General features: G+C 32.6%; 2 protein-coding genes across 2 annotated transcripts; one reads left to right on the plus strand and one right to left on the minus strand.

The window, feature by feature from the left end:
- Window positions 1-2780: 2780 nt before the first annotated feature.
- Window positions 2781-4207, plus strand: LOC141683345 (thioredoxin H-type 1-like). The gene is made up of 3 exons (XM_074488042.1): window positions 2781-2952; window positions 3607-3729; window positions 3843-4207. The coding sequence occupies exons 1-3, from the start codon at window positions 2863-2865 to the stop codon at window positions 3993-3995; spliced, it is 366 nt and encodes a 121-aa protein (XP_074344143.1). The 5' UTR covers window positions 2781-2862; the 3' UTR covers window positions 3996-4207.
- A 521-nt stretch (window positions 4208-4728) lies between these two features.
- LOC141683344 (beta-galactosidase 5-like) lies at window positions 4729-10794 on the minus strand. The gene is made up of 19 exons (XM_074488041.1): window positions 10143-10794; window positions 9948-10043; window positions 9735-9847; window positions 9529-9595; window positions 9187-9279; window positions 8936-9079; window positions 8636-8724; window positions 8433-8538; window positions 8260-8347; window positions 7413-7531; window positions 7159-7323; window positions 6834-7012; window positions 6640-6749; window positions 6391-6500; window positions 6134-6244; window positions 5937-6050; window positions 5657-5859; window positions 5217-5553; window positions 4729-5117 (listed from the first exon to the last, which is right to left on the minus strand). Exons 1-19 carry the CDS (start codon window positions 10311-10313, stop codon window positions 4965-4967), a joined length of 2568 nt encoding a protein of 855 aa, XP_074344142.1. The 5' UTR covers window positions 10314-10794; the 3' UTR covers window positions 4729-4964.
- Window positions 10795-18034: the final 7240 nt, after the last annotated feature.

The raw sequence follows: 18034 nt of genomic DNA on the forward strand, positions 1-18034 counted from the left end.
ATTGTTCAATGATATTTGAACTTAAATTTTCATGTATGGTTTTAAGAATTTTCTTAATGAAATCCATATGAAATGAGAGTTGAAAGTAGCTTGGAAAAGTTTGGAATTTTTGAGAATGTTTTGTCCCACATTGAAATAAATAAAGGGGGTTGTGTGCTTTATATGGTATCACACACATGAGTAGTATACGACTACTAAGGTGTGTGATGGTCCATTGTGTTGTTGTGTGCTTTACGCGCGCGCACACACACGCATGCACGCACGCCGCCGCCCCGCCCCGCCACGCACCGCACCGGGTCGAAGGGCGATTTGGGCGAATGTCTCAGCGTCTCGCGTACGCGAGGCGACCTGGGCGAGGATTTTATTTATTTGAGAATTAATTTTAATTCAAATTTGTTTATCAGTGACTGGATTATTATTATTATTACAATTGTTGTGCTGGGTTCGATACTGAATTGGGCTAAGTCACTTTGTTAGTGGGCTTAGTCTAATTCATTGAACCTGGACATGAATACATAATCTGATCTGTAACTGATATATTGAATTAAAATTTAAATCTGATAATAATGTGGGTGTTAAGTGAAAAGCTGTTACAAATAATTTAAATTCAAAATCAGATAACTTCTGATTTTATTTATTAATGGAGCAGTTTAATTCATACATTAAGTGTGTGGAACAGTTTCACTTTTCCTCTCCTATAAATAGAGGCTAAAGTGAATGTATTTTTTACACCACACAACATTCTCTTCTCTTCTGCCTCTCTGCATTTCTCTCCCAAAAACACAAGTTCAAAGTGCTGTTAGTTAGTTTTTCAGGGACTGAGGTGCTAGTCGAGGTGGAGGTTTTGTTGCTGTTGTTAACATGAACTCCGAGCTGTTTTATCCTGATGGAGATATTGCACGCATCCCAAACGCAGCAGATAGGGGGCAATATTCTCTTCAAGAGCAGCTAGGACTTCGAGCAAGGCCTGGTGACTCAGCTGTGATCTTCTTTTCTTGGCGTTCTGTATCTGTGCACTACCATTATTTTTAGTCACTGTTGAAAGTTATGGTTTCGGGTACATCTTCGTTTTTCACTTCGTTATTTCAGTTACTGATTTTGTTTACATGCATGCTTTGTTTTGTTGACTGTGGTCTTAGCCTGGACTTGCTAGATTCTTTATACAATTGCCTCTACGTTGCTATATTTGTTAGTGAGATTTTCAACATATAGATATCACTTAGTTTTGCAATTTCAAATCTTACTACTAGTGTTCTTTTAAAATGGTGAGCAGTATTCTAAAACTCCCCAATTTTTTTAAAAATTCCCGATTAATTTTTTTAAAAATATTTGACCGAGTAAATTTTTAAAATTCGATTAATAAGTAGAGTAAATATATTAAATATTAATAAAATATTTAAATATATCCAAAAAAAATTCGATTAATCTCTCCGATTAATCCTCAATTTGGAAATTAATCCTTAATCGATATCTTAACTGATTAATAGTGATTACCGATTTTTAGTACCCACACAATATATTGGAAATTTAAGGGGGTACTCAATTGGGATTTTGATTGATTTTTATGATTTTGAAAATCATGGGCTATTTAATTTGGATTTTAAAAAATTCATCAAAATTTGATGGTATTCAAAAGTCAATGAATATTCTTTTAATTAAAAAAGTTGTGGATTTTGATAGATTTGTTAATACATTTTTAATATTTTGAAATTTCTTCAAAATACACGAGATTTTGATGGATTTATGGAAAACTCACAAAATTTGTAAGACTTTACAATATTTTTGGATAAACTCTATCAAAATCTGCGAACAATTAAAATCAATGAATTTTTTTTAAAATTCATAAATTATTAATAATACTTTGAAATGTGAAATGAATACACCCAGACGTAGGGGTGGTCATCGGTCGGTTTGGGCAGTTTGGAGTGTCCAAACTGAACCAAACCGAAATTAACAGTTTACCTAAAATCCAATCTGAAACCAAACTGTTATGTGAAAAAACCAAACCAAACCAATCCGTTTAAAACGGTTTGGTTCGGTTTGGTTTCGGTTTAAACCGTTTTACCTATAAACACACTTAAAAATTAAATTAAACTTGAATTTATAAATAAGAATCAAAATTTTATATCATATATTAGAATTATATTTTCTATTATAATCATATTCAAAAAGAATATATAAAAATAATGACTTTGAAAAATAAAAAAAGGCAAGAAGACGAAATAATGCGCCTAATTCTTATACTTTTATTGGAAAAAATAAAAATAGTGAAAATATAACATATACATAAATATTTATATCTTAGAATAAATTATATTATTATTAGTTATTTTATATGTTTTAGTTTACACATATGTTATGTACATTATAATTTTATTATTGATTATAATATATGTATATTAATGTTTTAATTTAAATTTAAATATTCGGTTCAGTTCGGTTATATCGGTCGGTTTGGAGGTAAAAACTGAAACCAAACCGAAAAAATTCAGTTTTTAAAAAATATCAATCAGTAACCGAACCAAACTGTTAGTAAACCGCAAAATTTGGTTTGGTCGGTTTGGCTAATTTATGCTCAGCCCTGGCCATAAGTAGCGTATAGAATGATAGCGAGCGCGTGAGTGGGTTGATGAATGAGCATGCGCTTTGAGCTTACGCTACAATACCCGTCATTCTATCCATAGGCCGCGTACACACGGTGTCCCTCTTCAACGCCTAAACGGCGTCGTGTCAACCATTTACTTGGGGAATAATTTCCTATAAATAAAGAGGCCTACCCTGGGATCAATTACAAATTGTGTCTGAGACATTATAGGAAAAAATATAAAAACAAAAGATTGAATAGTAAAAATCGAGAGAAAAATGGCAGCAGAGGAAGGACAAGTAATTGGTTGCCACACCGTTGAGGAATGGAATGAGCAATTCCAGAAGGCCAAAGACTCCAAGAAGCTGGTATTTCTTTCTTTTTTTTTTCTTTTTCATTTTCTTCCTTTTATGTTTTGTTCAAGATCTAGATGTAGTATAGTGCTCTTTTAATTGTTGCTGTTACTTCAATTTATTGTACTAATTATTTGCCTTAATTGAATTCCGATTATACCTGAATGAATAAAATTAAACATTAATTCCGCCTCGTATCATTTACCAGGAGGCCATCTATTTAGCTAGTACAATTTTGATCAAGTTGACCACTTATTTTTTTAGGTTTGAATTTGGGGATTTAGGTTCTGGACTTCTTATTTTGTGCGTTTGTTTTTTTAGGCAGCACGGCTGTATTAATTACTCGACTCTATAGCCCTATTATATTGCTGGATCCGAGTTTGTTTTGGGTTTTTGATCGGTTGTTGTGCATCAGGCTACGTTAGTTTGTAATTAATTTGATTCGGGTTTTTGATTGGTTGTTGTGCATCAGCTATGTTAGTTTTGTAATTAATACAATCATCTGCATTCACAATTAGTCATTTTTCCGTGGTTGAGTTTTTATGCTTTTCCTTTGTTAACCTTTACTGTGTTTATTTGTCATGTATATAGAATTTGTTTGTTTTTGGAATAGATTAGTTTAAGTGTTAGGTTCACTGAAATTGACTGGCTCATTAATTTGGATGATAGGTTGTGGTGGATTTCACTGCTTCATGGTGTGGACCTTGCCGTTTCATTGCCCCAGTTCTGGCAGAATTTGCTAAGAAGATGCCTCATGTCATCTTTCTTAAGGTCGATGTTGATGAGCTTGAGGTAAACTATAATTTCAGTTTCGATATTTATTATTGGTGTACTGGTTTAGTTGTTGTTTTCAAGTTCAGAATTTTATCGGTTTGGGTTACTGACTCTTATCTTCTCGATTGCAGTCTGTTTCCAAGGAATATGAAGTGGAGGCAATGCCGACCTTTGTGTACATGAAAGAAGGGGTCATTGTAGACAGGGTTGTAGGTGCAAAGAAAGACGACTTGCATAACACTATCATTAAGCATGCTGCTTTGCCCGCAACTGTGAGTGCATGAACTTGTGTCCTGGGGAGATGTAAACTCTGAAGTAACTTTCATTTCTGTTGTGTTCATGATAATGTCGCCATGGATTACATTAGTTTCCTGGTGGCAAATGGAGTAATGTGTGTGTTTGTGTCTGTATGAATTATGTTCTAATATTGTTGTTTGTTTGACAAGAATTATCTGTATCAAGTGTTATGTTAATAAACTTTTTGAATTCTGTTGAAGGATGAACTGTTGGTTTCCTGGTTATTGTCTATCCTGTGACTACATGTTTGTCCATCATCATATTATAATTAGCCAAATGCAGTTTTGCTAAACTCTCCATTCCTATTTTCTGGTGGTTATGCTCCATCTTTTCTTGATAAGCAGAGGATCATCCTACTGATTTCTTATTAAGAAAGTTTCAGTGCTAGAGAAAATTGGGTATTTCATCTCAAAGCTCCAATTCTTCAGGTTTGCCAAGAACATGGAGCTTATTTTCCAAATGGGAACCGTATTTGTTTTCGCCCAAAATTTTGTATGAAGATATGGTACCGTGATAATATTATTTTCGCACAAAAAATTCAGCACGTAATTCTCATACTGTGTTCATATTATTTTTGTCGTTCTTATGTTGTGTTTAGTTGTGTGGTTTGTCCATGTGTGTGTAAGCTTCTAAAGGATGTAAGCACTGTAACGAACTGATTGCCGATAAGATGCTTAAAAAAAGAGGAGTAACATGTTATATTTTTTGATAAATATATATATATATATATATATATATATATATTTAGGTATCTCATATAGCAGCAGTGTCCTCCGATTATTCAAGGGATTTGTCGACTTTGACAAATAAATTTTTCTGATGTTACCTCACAACAAATCTTTATGTACAGACAAATGAATTACTGTAAAGCTCAAACCATTCCTAACCAATGTTTTCTGTCGTATGCCCCCATCTTTTTTTTCTGTATACATATATGATAATGACAATATGAAATTTTATTCTGTTGTTTCCGGTTGAGTGGCTCTAATCACAGTATTACCAGAACAAATAGCTTCAACAGATAACCTCTTTAGCACATTGGGACATGGGTCTGCTTGGAAGTAACTATTAGATGCAGTGACCTTGCAGCTCACCCTGCCCACACACATCTGTATCGTATTTGTTAGAAATGAAAAATATCAGTAAGAAGAAATGCTCTAAAACCACCACATAAATCATTTAAACAAGCTCGACAAGTTAGGAATCACCTTCTCTATGATGACATGGGAATTTGGTGAATGACAAGCTCCCTTTTTAAAACTTCCACAAGTTCCTAAAGGAGTTCCAAAGCTTGCAAAGTTTATGGTTGATATTGACTCGCCTGGTTCACACCTCAGATGAAGGTCAACCTCTTGGCGCATTTTTGGCTCACCAGTAGCGTCGGTTTTCCAGTTGTCAACAGTTGGGTGGTGCTCAAATGTATCAGCACATACCCTTCCGCTTGTTCTTTTCACTAAAGATATCTTTGATGCATCTCCGCCTAGTTCTTCGAGAAGTACCAGAAGATTGTTTTTTGGTTTCAACCAAGATCTGGGTACATGATACCTGGTACCACAAAATTAATGATTATAACAAAGAGCTAAAAGGAATAGCTTATTGTTGAAATCAGTGTAGCAGTATAAGATTGTAAACATTCTTAAAGTTGTACCATCTTTGAGTTGGTTGACCGCAGCCATGCTGGCATTTTGGGGCTCGGTAAGTTCCAGTATACTTGCAGACACCACAATTGCCCTTTGCATATGTCATCCAGTATCTTCCTATGCTTTGCCCATTGATCCAAGCTTGACCTTTCCCCATGCTTCTCAGGTCCAATGCCAATGGCCCTGTTCCTCTTGGTGCATCAAAGTAAGCCTGCAAATTTCTTCGCTTCCTTAAAGGCTGAAGCTTAAATTCTAACTTCTGTTACAAGGTCCTGGTCTATCCCTTACCTTATACCATGTCAATGGCTGCTGGCCACGGTTATATAGTGACCCTCCAACCCACTCAACAGCTGAGCTTTGGCTTGGAGAGACCAAATTTCTTGCCTCTCCTCTTAGTCCAACCTATTTCACGGAAATCGTAAGGACATGATGCATTGTTTATAGAACAAAGAAATAGTCTACTTGCATGTACGGTGTACCCTTACCATATAGCTCCATTTCTGAAATGATAAATCTCTCTTCCCCTGGTCAACCCCGTGTAGCGAAACTGGTCCCATGATTCCTGTATTCCAAGCCTCAAAGTGCAACCCAATGTTCTTCAAAAAGAAGAATTTTCTTATCATTAACTGACATTACTTGCCGATATTAGATCATTCTATTTTATTGGATTGTATTAGTGTAGTTAACCTATTCTAAAGAAATAGATGATGCATCTGAAAGTGAAAAATAGCAATAAACTTACAGGTAAACCAGCAGCCACACTAAGTAGTGCTAATTTATTGGTTCCAGCGTGCAAGTTAACTGGTCCAGTAAATGTGAATCTCATGTTCTGTCGGGTACCGTAGGCAGAACCTGTAAATTAAACAATTCATCATATCATTGTGATGCCTATATTTCTACTACACAAAAGAAAAGAATACAAAAGGCATGTGTATCAAGTAATATAAACCAAGAGGATATAATACGTAATTACGTATAAACTCAATGGTACCTGAATACTGCCCATTGACAAAGACATGAACCGCATGACCTCTTGACTGCACAATGAGAGTAGGTTTTTGTCCTCCACGGAGAAATGATTCAGATGATCGAATGTCAACACTGGTTTGGGAACAAATGTTGATTAAAAGATAATTTGCGTTTAGACTTGACAATAACAGCCTTTGTGTATTAACAGGAACGCACCTTGTCATGTACCACATATAGTCACTGTTATCTCTAGTTACATTTAGTTGTTCCAGAAGTCCTGTCACTGTGAATGAGGAACTTTGGCTTAAAGACATTATGTCTTCATCATAAGTCTGCCAAGAATGCAAATAAGATTTGGTCGGAAGCATTTGTCTCCGCGATGTTTGACTTTTGACCTTAATGATCGGGAGGAAATCAAAAAATTTAGTCCCTTACAAGATGAAAGAGAAAAGAAACTAATTTCTTCAAAAAAGCGCAAAAACCTAATTAAACATTAGAATTGTAGTGCACTGAAGTATAACCTATTCGTTCATCTACTTACCTTAGCAGTATTGAAGACTTCATTCCTGCAATCAGGAAGGATGCTGACAGACCAAGGCGGCAAATTATAATGCATGTTGTTGAAGATCACCCTTGCAGCAGCGTTATTATCGATATTTGTGAGAAAAGCTGCACAATTACCATGACCACCAGAGAATACATGTGCCTGAAGGGTGATTGATTTAGAAATGGTGGTAGACTGGTTAATTGATTAACATTGCTCAATCATAGGATAAACATTTACAAACTGACAACCTGCTGATATTTTCCAATGGATTTAACGGTAGGGTCTGAAGAAACCAAAGCAGATTCACATAGTTTTATCGCCTTATGGAGTTCCTGTAAGTGTCCATATTTAGGTTCTCGGATCAGACCTGAAGGCGGTGAAAGTACCAGTTAGTGTTGCAATCTAGAACATTTATGTTAAGGTCTTGCAAAATAGTCAAGTGCTACTTGCTATCCACTTGTTTGTGCATTGAAACCCCTGAAAACTCTTTATATATTAAGCTTCCTACATCATGAACTTTCCCAGACTCTTAACAGGATCTGTTGATGAGAGAGATATGTACTTCGCTTTCCATCTTTCTTAGTGTAAATGTTTTTTGAGCGCGTTCATATATTTTATTTTGAAAAATATACATATAAGAGCAGGAATTTGTGTAAAGCCAAAATGTTACATAAACAAAGTCGAGGAAATAAATTACTGAACTTTTTTTTTTAGTAATCTAACGTAGCTCCTTAAATTTAAAAAGTAAAAAATTGCTTTTTTATTTAAATATAGGACAATACTGTGAGGAGGGGAGCAAATGAGGACGGCATGAAGCGAATAAGGGATAAACAAGTTGCTTTTGTGTAAGCAGATTAGTTGGAAAATTCGATTAAGAGGGTATTGTTGGGATTTTTCAACAACTGAAGTTGTCATTGTGTGAAGATAACAGAAATATATTTCAAGACTGTATGAAAAAGCTAGCTGTCAGGTCGTTGTGGCATTCAAGTATCACATGTCTTTTTAAATCCTAATCATTTACCACAAATCCTAAGTGCTCTTATGATTTTCAGAGAACTATAGTGAAATGCAAGAACATTTGAACAGAGTTCTCACCATATTCATCAATTGGGGCATCATAGTCGTAGCTAGTTGTGATAAAAGGACCACCAGCAGTACGACCAAAGTTGGTACCCCCGTGGAACTGTTGGGAGGAGCAATAAGAATAAGAATATGGTTTCAGCTGTAATCTTAAAAGTTGAGAGGTATAATTATGCAGAGGAACTAACCATGTAGTAATTAACATATGATCCACCCTTGAGCATGAATCGAGTAACTGCAAATGCCAAATCTTGAACTGGTCGTTCGTAGATTGGACCACCAAACTCGGTAAACCTTATCATTTTGATATGTGAGAAGTATTATATTTAGATCATTCATGAAGTGATTACATTATGCATCTTTTGCATAGCATACAATTATATCAACCTACCAGCCACTCCAAGCCTCTGTCCACATTTTTGGCTTATAAGGTTTGTTTGGCGAAAATGCATCACAGTACAATCCGTTGCACGCATTGATCTGTTACCAAGATATGAATGAATAAAATCATACATCACATGCAAAATCTGAACTAAGAATGCTAGAAAGGAAACCACCGACAACCGTATTTGTAGTTTGTAAACTACAGTATCTAAGAATGGCACAAAAGCACAATCGATTGACAGCTGATCATCAAAATAAATAATAAGCAAACTCATATTTGTTCTAGGTGGCTTCAAGAACAACTCACGATAGGATCAGGTGCATCGTCTTCTTTGCACATCACCCAAGGCACTCCTGTATCAAGTCCAAGAGCCATTTTTGCAGCCCAGTTTATGTATGATGCACCAGCAGCACCTAGTGCGTATCTTTCTGCACCGTACTCATTCTCAATCTTCATAATCAATTTCAAACAGCTAAACCTTAGGGATTTTATCTATTACTAGAAACAAGAACATATAAATTGCAAGTTTGTAATTTCAGATAGGCATAAACTCAAACCTGAGATAATATTATAGGCCCTCCCTGCGATTCAAATAGTCTTTCATTCTTCATCATCTGAACAATTTTTTGAGTGAATCCTTGCATTGCAGCCTTCAAAGCAAACAAACTTAATATTATTAACCAAGTAAATAAGAACTTAAAATTGTTAACTAAGTACATAAGAAAAAAAAAGACTAATTAGTAACTGTACAGATTATCATTTCATTCGATAACCCGGACATCACTGACATCCAAGATACAAATTATAACACATAAAATTTACACCCTTTAATAATGTCAGTTAAAATCTGAAAATCTCAAGTAGGATGTATATATCAGAATTGTAGGTGGGTATAAAACCTTGAATGGCCCATTATCTGTTCTGAAGCTAATGCCAGGAACATATTTCAACCATACAGGAAATCCACTGCATTAAGAATAAGGACCAATTTTATCAGCATGCTTATAGAGTTTGAATAAAAATAGAAGAATTAATAAGAATTTGATACTGAATTTAGAAACAAACAAGGAAAATATAAAACTGGCAGTTTTTGTATTATAAATACCCAAAATTCCATTCAGCACAAACATAAGGTCCAATTCTGAGATGAACATAAAGCCCAACTTTTTGCACTGTCTTTATAAACCTCACAAGATCATATCTTCCCCTAAAATCATACTGGACAACAAGAAAAAAGAAGAATCAAAACAACATAATTTTGTAAAAAGAATAAAGCATGTTGTAAATTAAAGCAAAATTTATAACATAAAACACTCACATTGCCAGGGGAAGGTTCATGAACATTCCAAAAAACATAGGTATCAATAACATCTAATCCTCCTTTTTTAGCCTTCCATATAAGATCTTCCCACATCTATAAAATATCCATTTCATCAAAGACACCAACATTACCAAAACAATGCAGAAAGCAGCAAATATGTATAGATAGAAAGAGTAAAGTGTAAACATTTACTTCTGCAGTGCTTCTTGGATAATGTATAGAGCCAGAAATGAGGATTCTCCGATGACCATTAATGATGATTGCCTTCTTATCATAAGTGACAGTAGATTGGATCAATTGGGGACCTAAAATCAACAATAAGCTCAAGAAATACACTAATTTGGTGACTGAGTTGGTCACCATTTTGAAGTGATTTTAGTGTGAAGTTATTTCCTTTCCCAAACTCTGTGTTTTATGAGGGAGGGAAGGAAAAGATGTTTGAAAGAAAAGGGCAGTAAATGCATGAAGAATTGAAAAAGAGTGGTTGGAATGTGTGGAAAGACACAGAGAGAAGGTCACACACACATATACACACTTGTGATCGCTTGTTACTTAATGCAACTCTGCAAGCAGTGCCAGCAAATTAAACCATATTGCTTGGAATCGTATGACTGTTCAAATCCAAAGGCCATAGGACATATATATTGTACTTACTAGTTTTTACCTTAAAATACACTTTTTTGAATCCAGAACTTGCTGCACTTTTTCATTCTATTTCTTGTTACAGTTGGTTGCAAAAAAATTAAATGCTGAGGCACACGTTTTTTATTTAACCCGTAAACCATCAACTTCTTGTTATCGAGAGAATTACAATATGCGCTACGAACTTTATTGTTTAGCGGCTGTTTTTTTTGAAGAAAAGTTACTTTACATGGGAATGCTTAATCGCTTGCACACAAAGTAGTGAATCCTATTCAATGCATACTTCCTGGTGAGGCATAGACATAAGCCATTTTAACCCTTCATATAAGGTCAGAGCTTGTTTAGCGGCTATTAAAAGAATGTAATTTTCATCATATAATTCAAGTTAAATTTTACCCCATTTTTTTTTTTAATTTGATCAAAAGTTTGTCAAAGTGACAATAACCAACTATTCCTTCATTTCTTAATCAAAATAGCTCGGATGTCATTATCAAATTATTGAGTGCATAGGGTCTTCATTATATGGATGGAAACAAGCTTTGCAGAAAGTTTAAATATGAAGGCCACATATGATTTTTATGCAATAATAGTAGACGTCATGGTTTTTCTGTATGTACTAGACAATTAAAATTAAATTGTAATTTACTAGACTATAAGGTTACTAAACGAAGAAGCATGGACAAGTGTAGAGAGGAAACTCTTACTCACAATATGTAGTTTTTGCGTATTAAATTAGGCAGATGATCTGGGAGAAACGATTTCTATAAATCTGCAAATGCATTCATATCAAAAATCCTACCGTACACATTTCCAAAAAAAATTGCTATACTGTAATATATGTTTGTTTGAGAAGTAGTTATCTATCACTCTGAGACCTTTGGACCAGAGAATTAACTTCTTACATGTTTTACTGCTACCCAGAAGAGGAGTTTCTCTAACAGACGAATTAGGTGCCATATTTCATTATACATTGAATGTGGCAAAATCTAGATAGATTACGGACTCCAGTGCTAACGGAGGAGTAGTTACTATTGCAATTATTTGTTACTGGCGGGAGTAAATTCACATCCCCCATTTAGAGCAGTTGCCAACTACCAAAACTTTGTGTATTGTACACATTTGTTAATTATCAACCTGCTTCAAAAGAAAAAAGTGAATGGTTTAATGAGTGGTAGTAGTAATAACTAAGTTAGTTGTGTTAGGATAGCGACATATTTATAATAATATTGTAATAACAATCTTATACAGTTGTTATAGGATCATGACATTTTTATCCGCCCTCTCTCACATGACACATCTCTCCCCGTCTCTCTCTCAATCTCAATTTTGTAATTCAGATCTATGCATAATGAAAATTGGCCTAAATACCATTGTTTATGCAATAATAATATATATAGCTGATTTGGTGTGTAGTAAGGTTAAGGGGTTGCGGCATGTGATGTGTCTAGAGGTTATTGAAATGAGGAGATCGAGTAGTGTACCAAATGCATCATGCATCATTGTCGTGCACAATATTTTCACATGCTCATGCTTATCACATCACAACACCTACTGCTCCTCCATCCCTCATCTTCCCAAACTTAATCTAATACTTACAAACATTCAATTGACTAGTTATTAGTACAAGAGCAAGTCCAACAGGATTTTAACAAGTTTCTTATAAATATTATAAAATATTAACTTTTAGTGATTTAAGACATGATTTTGAATTTGAACTCCAACAATGATTCTTATTTTCATTCCTTATTATTATAATAATAATAAATTTGACTGAGATATGAAAGGAAGAAAAAGAAAAAAACTAAAAAGAAGAGAGAGAAATCAATTTTTTATTGATAAAAATAAAATAAGGGATGACTTGTGGTTCCTTGAAGATAAGGCATGAGAAACGTGTTTTAGTGATATAAGGAACCACTAAGATACTGTTAGAGTGCATTTTTTTGTCATATTTCTTATATTTGGAGCTAAGAGCATGTTTAAGTGAGCTGTTGGACTTGCTCTGAGATAATATGTTAGACAAACATGGAGGAAAACACGAAATGTTTAAACCCTAAGAAAAAGGGTTGTATCGACATTCAACCACGCAAATATCGGATGTCATTGGTAATTTCAAATTAAGTTAAGTGGTCTTCTCCAATTTTGAGTAACTTGACTTTCAAAGTTGATGCAATTAACTATACTTGTAGAAACATGCTTCAAAAATTAGTTTTGGAGAGTGCAATTAAGAGCTGTAATAATATACTCCCTCTGTCCCATAATAAATTTTCTATATTGACTTTTGGGACTATTCATTGTAAATAATTGACTATTAATTTATGTCTAATTTATGAGATCGAATATAATCATGAGTGATCTTCATAAATTCGTATTTATCACTATTTTAATATAATAAAATTTTTATATTTAATACTAATATGAAATTAAAAATATTAACAATCAAAAATATGCATTAACAAATCTGTACAACACAAATATGAAATATTTTAAAAAACTGAGGGAATATTTACTTTGAAAGATAAAGACAACAAATGCGACACATCGATCCAACATGCAACCAAACAAGGGGTCACGTCACGAGTCCTCGTATTATCATACAAGATCAGTACTCTGTGGATAACCTAGATACCGAATCTTTAATGTATGTGAATTTTTTACTATATATTATTTTTTATTCGACTTTAGTACCATTACCGCTAAGATGCATAGAATATATATATATATATATATATATATATATATCTTCTTAAATATCGTGAAATGATTTAGAAAAAAAAATCGTGAAATGAATTTCAAATTTGTTCATTAATAACAAATCTCAGCGTTTTATTTGAGAATTCATTTTATTTATAAAAAATTGATCGATAATATAATGACACCATATTATTTGATAATCGTTTTTGATAACATTTTGGATAACTCTAATATTTCTCTGATTTGTTGCTGGACCAAAACTGACACTGCAATTGAACATTCTCTTACACTACATATATTATCCTAAACAAAATAGACCCCTCCATACATGCACTGCCTTTGTACTGCCACTATTAAGGTGTCTTGTTATAAACATTGATAATCTTTGAAACTCTAGAGTTTGCTGCTATCCATTACTATCTTCTAAGCCCTGCTTACCAACAGATTAAAGATTTAGTGCACGTTTGGCAAATTTTAAAATAAGTATTCTTTCTGTCCCATTGAATTCTCTGCATCATTTTTTGGTACGCTTTTTAATGTTCATTTAAAGTATAATTCTATTATATTTTTTAATTTTTTTTCTGTATAAAAGTTTTATGTTTAAACTTTATTCAGAAAAACATTACGAAACTATATTTTATAGAGGCCTCGAAATGCGTGCAAATAGTTAACGTAGAGAAATCAACGGGAGGTAGTAACTTATAACTTAAAATGAATAAGGAACTTATAAGTGGTAAGTAGATAGATACTTATAAGTTAAATAAATGTTTATAAATAAATTATAAATACTATTATCTTAATTCGTAAATTTTTAATTAGAAAGACATGTAAAAACATAAATTTTAAAACAAAAATTAATAAAAAAATCAAAATAAGTTGAGAAAAAATACGTCGTTATTAATATTCAACTTATCAGCTTACAATTTATAAATTCGACCTATAAGTTAAGTCGACAAACACTCATCAATAAGTATTTACGGGTTTATAAGCAAATAGTTACTTATATTGTTGGGCCAAACAGACCCTTAATACCCGTATCTAATCCTAATTCAACATTAGAAATTTATAACTATCATTTAGTTCACCATCTTTCGTCGGTGTCATAAGCTTGTAGTTTGTCGTAGGCTGTTGCTTAACATTCGGCTCACTTTATTGATGTGAGAACCAAATGTAGCCGTGAGTTCCCTATGTAGCCGTGAGTTCCCTAAAAACGTGTTTGGTTGGACTGAACATGAGAGATTATGAAATGAATTTTTAAGATTACAAATATTAAATATTCAAAAAATTATTTATTCCTTCATTTATTAATTATTTATATATAAATTTAAGTAGAGTTATTCACGAATCGAGCCGAGTCGAGTTCTGATCGAGCCGAGCTTTAGTTTTTTCTGACAAGCCGAGTCAAGCTTTCTTAACGAACAAAAAACCGTGTTCGAGCTCGAACTCGTTAACGAACGAGCCGAACACGAGTTTTTATCGAACAAAATCGAGTCGAACCGAGCCGAACACGAGCTTTCTCCATCAAAATGAGCCGAGCTGAGCCGAGTCGAGTTGAAGTAATAAATTATGGTCAAAACACTGGTTGACTGTTAAAATAACAAACCCAATACTTTTATTTTTTTCTAAAAATTTTGTCATATCACTAAAATATATTGATCTTAACATCCGTACGGTTGGATCATTCATAATATTTGTAAAAAAATTAAAATATTAATATGAGCCTAAACACTAGTTAGAAGTACTATTCAAATCATTGGGTGATTTTCAAAATAACAAACAAAATTTATTTATTTTTTCTAAAAATTTTGTCATATCACTAAAATATATAGATCTTAACATCCGTACGGTTGGATTATTTATAAATATTTTTTAAAAAATCAAAAAATTAATATGATACTAAACACTAGTTACTGGTATAAGTCAAAAAAGCGGTTGACTGTGAAAATAACAAACCAATTACATTTGTTTTTTTTCTAAAAATTTTGTCATATCAATAAAATATATAGATCTTAACATCCGTACGGTTGGATCATTCATAAATATTTTCTAAAAAATTGAAACATTAATATGAGACTCAACACTAGTTATAAGTATTATTTAAACCATTGGTTGATTAACAAATAACAAAAAAAATAAATTTGTTTTTTTCTAAAAGTTTTATCATATCACTAAAATATTTAGATCTTAACATCCGTACGGTTGGATCATTCATAAATATTTTTAAAAAAATCAAAACATTAATACGAGACTAAACAATAGTTACAAGTATAGGTCAAAACACCGGTTGACTGTTAAAATAACAAACCAAATACATTAAATTTTTTCAAAAAATTTTGTCATATCACTAAAATATATATATCTTAACATCCGTAAGGTTCGATCATTCATAATTATTTTTAAAAAAATTGAAAAATTAATATGAGACTAACCACTAGTTACAAGTATTGTTCAAACCATTGGTTGATTATCAAAATAACAAACAAAATAAATTTATTTTTGCTAAAATTTTTAAAATATCACTAAAATATATAGGTCTTAACATCTGTACGGTTGGATCATTCATAAATATTTTTATAAAATTGAAACATTAATACGAGATCAAACACTAGTTACATGTATAGGTCAAAACACTAGTCGACTGTTAAAATAACAAATTAAATATATTTATTTTTTTCTAAAATTTTTGTCATATCACTAAAATTAATAGATCTTAACATCCATATAGTTGAATTATTCATAAATATTTTTTAAAAAAAAATCCAAAAATCAATATGTGACTAAATAGAAGTACTGGTCAAACTACTGGTTAACTTTTAAAATAGCAAACCAAATATATTCATTTTTTTTAGATTTTTTATTATATCAATTAAATATATAGATCTTAAAATTCGTACGGTTGGATCATTTATAAATATTTTAAAAAAAAATCGAAACACCAGTTAGGAAATAAATATTAGTTACAAGTAGTAGTCAAATCACTTGTTAATTATTAAAATTTCAAAATAAAAAATAATTTTTACTATCTGAATTTTTTTTAAAATTACTAAAATATATATTTTGATATTCATATGGTTCAATAATTTAAAATTTTTGTAAAAAATCTGAATAAAATTCATAATAATCAAATATATATAAATTATTATTTTTTTTGAATTTATTTCGAGCCGAACCGAGCCGAGCCCGAGTCGAACCGAGCCGAACCGAGCCGAGCCGAGCTCGAGCTCGTTTCTTAATGAACACATTTTTGTGTTCGAGTTTGAGCTCGAGCCCTTAACGAACCGAGCCGAATCGAGCCCTTAACGAGCCGAGCTCGAGCTTGTTCGCGAACGGCTCGGTTCGCGAACAACTCTAAATTTAAGTATCCAAATTAAAGAGGAAGTACGTCCTTTCTTGACTACCACACACATTTTCTTCAAAATTTTTCTCATAATAAATTTACACTGTCTTAATTTATTTGAATTCTTCCCTTTAACGATTATATTTGATTACTGAGGATTGAATCCTCACGTGGGTGGATTTTGAGGGGTGAAAATCAAAAATAACCAAATTTCATATCTAACTGCTCAAAATAACCACGAGCTTGATCTGTGCCCAAAATATCGACCGAGCACACATTCAGTGAATTATACACGTATTTTTAGTATGCGTAAATTATTCTTACATATTTTCTTAACTCACGTATGCACATTTTCTGAATGCGAATATCTAGTACACACATAAGGTTAATGCGTAAGCTTCCCACAAACGCATACAACAAATGCGTAAGCTCATCTTCTTTATCGTCTACATGCCTTCATAAATCGTATACCTCTTCTTTTAATCTCTCAACACCAACACAAACACATTGTTTCCTTTAACTTAACCCACTTACCAATTATATATAAATAAGATACATATACATATATATCATACACCTGTTACTATTAAAGGCCTATTACTATCAAAGGCGTGTTTTCTTATCTTCACAATAACATGACCCATTAAGGTCTCATAATCTTCACACCCCTAATGTTACCAAAAATATAGGATAATTAGGTTGGTCATTCTCTTTGTATGGTTAAGAGCTTGAATATTATGACCGGTGAATGAATTAATGGAAAATTTGGAATAAATCTTGAAAAAAGAATAAAGCGATTGTTTTAAGTAAAGTTTTGTTTTCTATCATATTGGCTTCATATAAGTGACTTTGTATATGCATTCAGTGAATTATACACGTATTTTTAGTATGCGTAAATTATTCTTACATATTTTCTTAACTCATGTATGCACATTTTTTGAATGCGAATATCTAGTACACACATAAGGTTAATGCGTAAGCTTCCCACAAACGCATACAATAAATGCGTAAGCTCATCTTCTTTATCGTCTACATGCCTTCATAAATCGTATACCTCTTCTTTTAATCTCTCAACACGTCACCAACACACACACACATTGTTTCCTTTAACTTAACCCACTTACCAATTATATATAAATAAGATACATATACATATATATCATACACCTGTTACTATTAAAGGCCTATTACTATCAAAGGCGTGTTTTCCTATCTTCACAATAGCATGACCCATTAAGGTCTCATAATCTTCACACCCCTAATGTTACCAAAAATATAGAATAATTAGGTTGGTCATTCTCTTTGTATGGTTAAGAGCTTGAATATTATGACCGGTGAATGAATTAATGGAAAATTTGGAATAAATCTTAAAAAAAGAACAAAGCGATTATTTTAAGTAAATTATTGTTTTCTA

Source organism: Apium graveolens, chromosome 9 (assembly GCF_009905375.1).
Source record: "Apium graveolens cultivar Ventura chromosome 9, ASM990537v1, whole genome shotgun sequence".
Lineage (NCBI taxonomy): Eukaryota > Viridiplantae > Streptophyta > Magnoliopsida > Apiales > Apiaceae > Apium > Apium graveolens.